Source organism: Alosa sapidissima, chromosome 6 (genome assembly GCF_018492685.1).
Source record: "Alosa sapidissima isolate fAloSap1 chromosome 6, fAloSap1.pri, whole genome shotgun sequence".
Taxonomy (NCBI): domain Eukaryota; kingdom Metazoa; phylum Chordata; class Actinopteri; order Clupeiformes; family Clupeidae; genus Alosa; species Alosa sapidissima.
The window spans coordinates 13,698,626-13,706,125 of NC_055962.1; the positions used below are offsets into that span (position 1 = coordinate 13,698,626).

Genomic DNA, 7,500 nt, shown 5'->3' on the forward strand with positions numbered 1-7,500 from the left:
CTTACATGCCTCAGGACCTTTGGACTAATACTTTGCCCTTTTCAAGCCATCAGACAACAATCCATAATCTGAATGTACAACAATGAGTACATAACATGTGTTCAGTGCTGATTAGAAAAAGAGAAAACAATATCAATACTCCTTTTTTCTGCCTAGCACGCACAAGGTCCAATAAATACGGTGTCCCAAGCACTCTGCTCAATAGGACAGCCATTCATCTGTGACCCAGCTTGCAAAAATTATGTCGCAAGTTGCTGAATACACAATGGCAAATGGCAGCAAATGCAAGCATGAGCAAAATTAAGCTATTTTCTAACCCCAATAGAACTGATGTAATGCAATCTAATGTAACCTTCACGGAGGAACACAATCCTTCCCCTTCCCAACCTTCCAAAGCCCTCCAAGGTCAAGAGGTAAGAAACAGAGCTATTCCCCAATGCAGAGTCTTGTTCAGCAATCAATGAAACGCACAAACAAATCCCTCCATCCTGAGAAGTCAGCATAATCCACACTAGAGTTCGGAGACAAGTGCAGAAATGTAGAGTTGGCTTAAGCAGTAACTCTCATTTCACAATACAGTAGGTTGTAGGTTATTTCACAACATAAGAATCAGTATTTTACCCCTCTGTGTCAAATAGTCAATGTTCAACATACTGGGTAGACAGAGCCCTTTAGCATCATTTTTCGATGTGCAGGGCTCCATGAATGTTTCTTAGAGTGCCCTATGCATAGGAAAATGACCAAAGGAGCGCCCAGCGCATTGACAAACAGGGCCATGGTCCTGCAGCCCAGTGGCACATAGTTCCATTGTGGTCACACAGTGCCAAAGACAGTGAAGCCAACTTCCCTATTGGAAATCCGCATAGCATCAAAATGAGTTTGAAGCCATTTTTTTTAAAGACTAAAGGCCACATCATTACCATCACTATACAGTTTCTTTTGAAATTTGAGACAAAATATTTTGGCTTGGGGTTCACACGGCGAAACAGAGGCGACGGCTTTGATTCAACGCAGAACCGTGAATTGGGCTTTGTAGTGTGGAACAAGAAGATGCTGCAGAGCATGCTACGGCTGCCCATTAACGTGTGCTTGACCACTCCACAGTGCCAATATCAATCTGTGTCTGCATCACCCACCCCCTGACCAGCAGACATGGACGTATTCCAGATAACAATCACCCTTGTGAATCACATACAACTCAGCGGGGCCAGCATCAGTCCGGGGCCCCTGGCCTGTCCCTGGGCAGCAGACATGGGTGGAGTCCAGATAATGAGGACCACTGGTGTTTGTCCCTCCAGGAGGTGTGTGTGTGTGTGTGTGTGTGTGTGTGTGTGTGTGTGTGTGTGTGTGTGTGTGTTGGGCGGGCTCCATGTCAGATGCTCCACTGACACACAGGAGACCAGAGACACCACAACAAAGAGCTGGAGCGTAGAAGGGCCATATACTGTGTCCCACTCTTCAGCAGAATATGAGTCCTAACAAGTCCTCGCCAGCCCTCTATTTCTCTCTTTCTTTTTCTCTCTCTCACTCTCTCGCTCTCTCTCTCTTACTCTCTCTCTCTCTATCTATCTCTCTTTCTCTCTATTTCCCTGCCATGCTGCCTGCCATGCTGGAGAAATTTAAGACGAGAGGAAAAATATACCCTGCTGAATTTCAATCTAATTATGTTGTGTAGTGCCAGTGAGTGTGGATGTGTGTGTGTGTGTGTGTGTGTGTGTGTGTGTGTGTGTGTGTGTGTGTGTGTGTGTGTGTGTTGTGTGTGTGTGTGTGTGCGTGTGTGTGTGTGTGTGTGTGTGTGTGTGTGTGTGTGTGTGTGTGTGTGTTTCTCCATTTAAGTGTGCTTATGTGACGCTAACACTCCCACCACACCCCTTTAAATGCAGGGCCTATCACCATGGCAACATAAGAGAAGGACAGACCTCAGACATAGCACCACACGCACATACACACACAGACACATACACACACACGCACACACACACAGACACGCACACACACACACACACCCCAGCTATAACTCTCTACATGACTGTGGTGTCAGGGTGGCCCTCATGCCGGAGAAAGAGCAGCTCTAACTGATGACTGGCAGGCCACCAATCAATCACAGAGATGGACCTACACACACAGCTGGCCTCTGAGTCCGCCCCGTAGCAGGCCCAAGTGCGGCCCACAGTCAGCAGCTGGAGCGGCACAGAAGAATCAGACGGGCAGGAAGGGGAAGGACACACAGGCTGCATCTGGCGCCAGAAACACCTCCCTCTCTCCCACACACACACACACACACACACACACACACACACACACACACACACACACACACACACACACACACAAATACACACACACATGAATAGACACACACACACACCCCCCCTCCCACACACACACAAATACAGACATACACAAACACACACACACACGCTCACCCAAGCTAACAAACAGACACACACAAAACACATCACATTCCCACACGCATACACCACTCTCATAATACACCCCATTAGCGCTGTCACCGGGTAGCGGGCACACACAGCTGCCCGTGCCAGCTGGGTAGTGCCACCACAGCCCAAACACTCCGCCCGCCCCCGCTTTGTCCTTTTGTCCTCGACTCATGCCAGCGCTGCTCTCTTCCGCAGACGATCAGGAGGGCTTCACTTGTGCCCAGTGTCATTATGGTCACATGGCCTTGTGATAAACATGTCATGGCCACTGCATGACCGCTGAGTTTGTTACTTGCAAACTGTGATGTTTCATACCCCAACAGTGACGCCAATGTGGAAGGTCTGGAACCTGCAGTACCTCGAACGGCCATTGGGGCAGGCTCCAAAGGTGAGTCAATTTCCCTAGAACCCTTGTTAAAATGTCCAACTTCCATAGAATCCGCATTCAAATGTCCAACTTTACAGCTGAAATGGATTTGGCACATTAGAGAGTGCATGTGGTCTCTAAAATTACTTTTTCCTTTTGGGACTTTTGAATTGTGAGGTAGGTGAATTATTTTTAATAGCGTCCATTTAAATAGCCAATTTAAGTTCCAATTATTTTGCATAGAACATGGCTTTTTCTCACTTATATACAGTCTCAGTCTAAAATGTCCCTCGGGATAAATAAAGTATCTATCTATCTATCTATCTATCTATCTGGTCAAAGGTCATCATGACAGAATTACGCTTTTAGAAAAATCAGTGATTGTCATTAAAGCTCTTAGCAACCCGTGTTAATAAACATGCTTAGGTGCATATACTTGTAGACTGATTGTGCAACATAAGGAAGACGTAACCTTGTAATAGATATGCCATGCCAGATGCCTTATGAGTGCTTGCTATGAGTGTTAGAGTTTTGAATGGCCTCTAAGGCAATGTGCTTACAAACTGACACGTAACATGAATCATGTGTCATAAGGGTGACATTACCTTGTCATAAACATGCCATGGGAGATGGCAGAGCTTAACAACTGATGTCAAATGTCATGACATTATGTTGTCATGACAGTTCTTAGAATAAACACTAGAACATCTTAGAATATACATAAGAATCAAAATGCTTTGGAAGTTATTATGACAACTGCTGCAGATGGTCACTTAACAATCTTATAGCACCGAAAATCTGTACTAATCACTTAAGAGTGATCTGTACTAATCACTTAAGAGTGAATAAGCGACATGTTGTGTCTTTTTATGGGATGGTTATATCAGGTTTGTTACAGGAGGGTCTAGTGCCACAAAGGTAAGTTATGTCTGCAGGGATTAGATGATTCTAGAAGGATCCTCAAAAGTGCACAAACTTTTCTGTGCCAAGATAAACTTCTGTTATGCAGGAGATTTAAGAGAGTCTGACAGGTGTACTTGCTGCTGGCAAAATACCTGTTTTAATGTGTGTGTGTGTGTGTGTGTGTGTGTGTGTGTGTGTGTGTGTGTCCAGTACAGTGTGATTAACCACTCTTGACTCGGCACATCAGTCAGTATCTGCACCTTCTTGACAGCAGAGGAGAAGATGGGTCCTCTAAGGCTCTGTCTGCCAGATGTGACAAAGTGTCTGTGTGTATGTGTGTGTGAGTGTGAGTGTGTGTGTGTGTGTGTGTGTGTGTGTGTGTGTGTGTGTGTGTGTGTGTGTGTGTGTGTGTGAGCCCGCATCAGGCAATCTTGTCTTCACAGATACAGATCTAAGAAGACACTCCACCTCGGGATTGGATAACCCATGTGCATGCATGCAGCAGAAAACACACACACACACACACACACACACACACACACACACACACACACACACACACACACACACACACATACACACACACACACATACAGGTCAAAAACACAAACTCAATGGCCACCTACACACACACTCTCACACTGCGACAAACTGTTTTGGTCAATAATTTAAGAGTTGAAGATCAGGGAGAAACAAGGGGGAGGGAGTGGGTGGGAGGAAGAGAGAGGGAGAGAGAGAGAGACAGAGAGAGAGAGAGAGCAAGACGGAGAAAAAGCAAAGGTGAGACGAGAAAACAGGGAGAGGGAATAAGAAAGAGAGAATGAGGGAGAGAGAGAGGGGAAGAAAGAGAGAGAGGATGCGCAATGAAGAAGACAGAGGGTGATGAAAGAAAGAATGCAAAAGAAAGAAAGACAGAAATAATGAGAGAGAGAGCGGGAAAGAGAGAGGTTAAATAAATGCCAATACGGAGGCAGAGGACAGCTCTCAGGGGAGGAGGATCATGGGTAAATTTGCCTACAATCATCAAATGCACATGAACCCTGTGGGCCCTGCAGCACAGCAGGCTTACTGTAGCGGATGCTCGATCAGAGGCCTTGGGCAGCACTGTCTCTCACTGCGGCTAATGGACAGGACGAGTTAGCCAGCAGGAGGGTCGGACTCCCAGAGAGAAACGCAAATCAATCTGGCCCTGCCATGGCTCAGATCTGGCACCTCCAGTCCAAGTTAGAGTCTAGAATGTGTAGGCGTATCTGAGATGAATGCACGCACACTGCCAATGCAAATACTTGTGTGTGTATACAGTATGTGTGTGTGTGTGTGTGTGTGTGTGTGTGTGTGTGTGTGTGTGTGTGTGTGTGTGTTAGGGGTGTAACGGTACATGTATTCGTATTGAACCGAAACGGTACGGGCGTCACGGTTCGGTGTATGAATTTACATGGAGAATACACGGTATAAAAATCCATAAAACTCACGTGCGGATTAATTAATATAGCCTAATGCGGAATTACTGTTAAATACGAGAGTTACGAGAGTTCTTTAGCGACACCTAACGCTAATCTGTAGCCTCGCCTTAGCTAGTCTGAAGCTCTGATTGGCGCCTATGTTATTTTTTTGTCAGGTCGTCGGTCGAGTCAGTCAGTCAGAGATAGCAGCACTAAGCGAGTGGTGGCGACCCACAAGAGTTAGAGTTTGACGAACCGTGACTCCTGTGTACCGTTACACAACTAGTATGTGTGTGTGTGTGTGTAAGTATGTGCAAGTATGTGCGTTTGTGTGTATGCATGCATGCATATTCTGAGTGTGTTCTTTGAAATGTGTCCTAGTGTGTGTGAATAGCATTTTAATGCATGTGTACGTACGTGTATGTGTTTGTGTGAATGTGTGTGTGTGTGTGTGTGTGTATGTGTGTGTGTGTGTGTGTGTGTGTGTGTGTGTGTGTGTGTGTGTGTGTGTGTGTGTGTGAGTGTATGCGAGTGTGTGTGTTTGTGTGTGTGTATGTGCGTGTATGCTATGCGTGTGTGTACTGTATGCTTGTGTATGCATGTGTGTATGTGCGTGAGAGAGAGAGCGAGAGTGACTCACAGTTCGATGGCTTTGTTCCACATGATGGTGTAGCCTGAGAGGGTGAAGGACTCCACGTTGACGATGTGGACGTTCCCGCGCTCCGTGCCCACATACAGCCATTTGCTCTGGAAGGGCAGGTGGCAGAACGTTATCCTGAAGGACAGGGGCAGGAAGAAATAGAGTTAGACAAACAGGCGATGTCCTCTGTCTTTATGTTTGTGTGTGTGTGTGTGTGTGGGTGTGTGTGTGCACAGGCAATCTCCTCTCATGATGCTCTCCTTTCATCTCCTCAGTTTACTGCATGGGTTAGGTTAGACCAGGGACGGATTAAACAAATATGGGCCCCTGTGCACAATATAAAAAAAGGTCCCCCTTCCCCCTGACCGTGACGCGCGCGAGCGCGTTTGCGTGTGCAACTGACGTGCAACGTGCACTTCTCTCTTTGCTGTCGCTGTGCAGGCTGGTGCACAATTTCACACAATGAAAATGTCGTACATTATGTCATATGTTATAACTCAGGCCCACACAGAAATGATTTCCAGCAGCTGTTTTTATTATTAGGCTGTAATCTCCCAAACAGTCTACAGCAACATTTTTCACTAAACGGACCGGACACAGTTGTCATATCTGACGGACCGGTAGCAGGGACGTTGATAGTATTTTGTGAGAGGTGGTGCTGATCATATTACAGGGGGTTCGAGGGTGTCTCCCCCGGGAAATTTTCGAAATTCTGGCTGTTAAATATACCCTTTTGACGCAGTTTGGAAGGGGCATACAAACTTTAACAGAGCAAGCAGGGCCCGTTTTCTGTCTGACTCAGGTGACGTGAACATTGGCTACCTGCATGATAAGGTTTTCACTTCACTGCTGCTTGACACTACCTTGCATGGACACATATTTCACGTTAACAGTGGAGATGTAAGCAAAACTATAGCGTTTGGTAAATGGAGATGCAGATCATCTCCCTAATTAATTTCTTTGCGCAACAGCAACAGCCCACATTATGCGCTCACTCCAGCGAGACGAGTGAAATAAGTGTAGGCCTATCTGTCATCGGCATCGCCATAGGCTATTTGCTACGATATAAGCTACTGTTAGGCCTACAACAAGTCGCGATTTATTAGGCTATCCAATCACTATGCTGTTTTCATGAACATTGCAGGAATCCACTTCATTCACCCACGAGTGGGTCAGTTTCACTTTCGCAAACACGCATACACATTGTGCACGTGCACACTTGGCACAAGCCATGATCCGTCCCTGGGTTAGACACACACACACACAGAGACACACACACATGCATACACACACCCAACCAATACACTTATCACATACATGCACGCAAACACACACACACACACACACACACACACACACACACACACTCACACACACACACACATACTGCACACACACACATCGAGAAACACACTCGCTTACACAGTCCACATGGATTCTCAATCCTGTACTGTGTTCACTGTGCCTCCAGTGTCTCCCTCCATACCCCAGAAACTCACCTGTTCTGATCACCTGTGCTCATTACCTATCCACCTGTCCTCCTGAATGTCCACCTGTTCTGATTACCTCTCTACCCTCATTACTTTTATACCAACCGATGACTTGCTCACCTGTCGTCATACCTGTCCACCTGTCCTCATTGCCTGCTCACCTATACTGACCGTCTGTCCACCTGTCCATCTGTGCGATGCATACGTCCACCTGTTG

The 7,500-nt window shown here is 46.4% G+C and overlaps 1 protein-coding gene across 1 annotated transcript in view; it reads right to left on the bottom strand.

Annotated features, from left to right (window-relative positions):
• stxbp5a (syntaxin binding protein 5a (tomosyn)) overlaps positions 1-7,500 on the bottom strand; it is a 105,547-nt gene that overhangs the window by 52,922 nt on the left and 45,125 nt on the right. Inside the window, exon 5 of the mRNA XM_042096246.1 lies at positions 5,794-5,928. Within this exon, the coding sequence (XP_041952180.1) occupies positions 5,794-5,928 (135 nt within the window). The remainder of the gene's footprint in view (positions 1-5,793; positions 5,929-7,500) is intronic.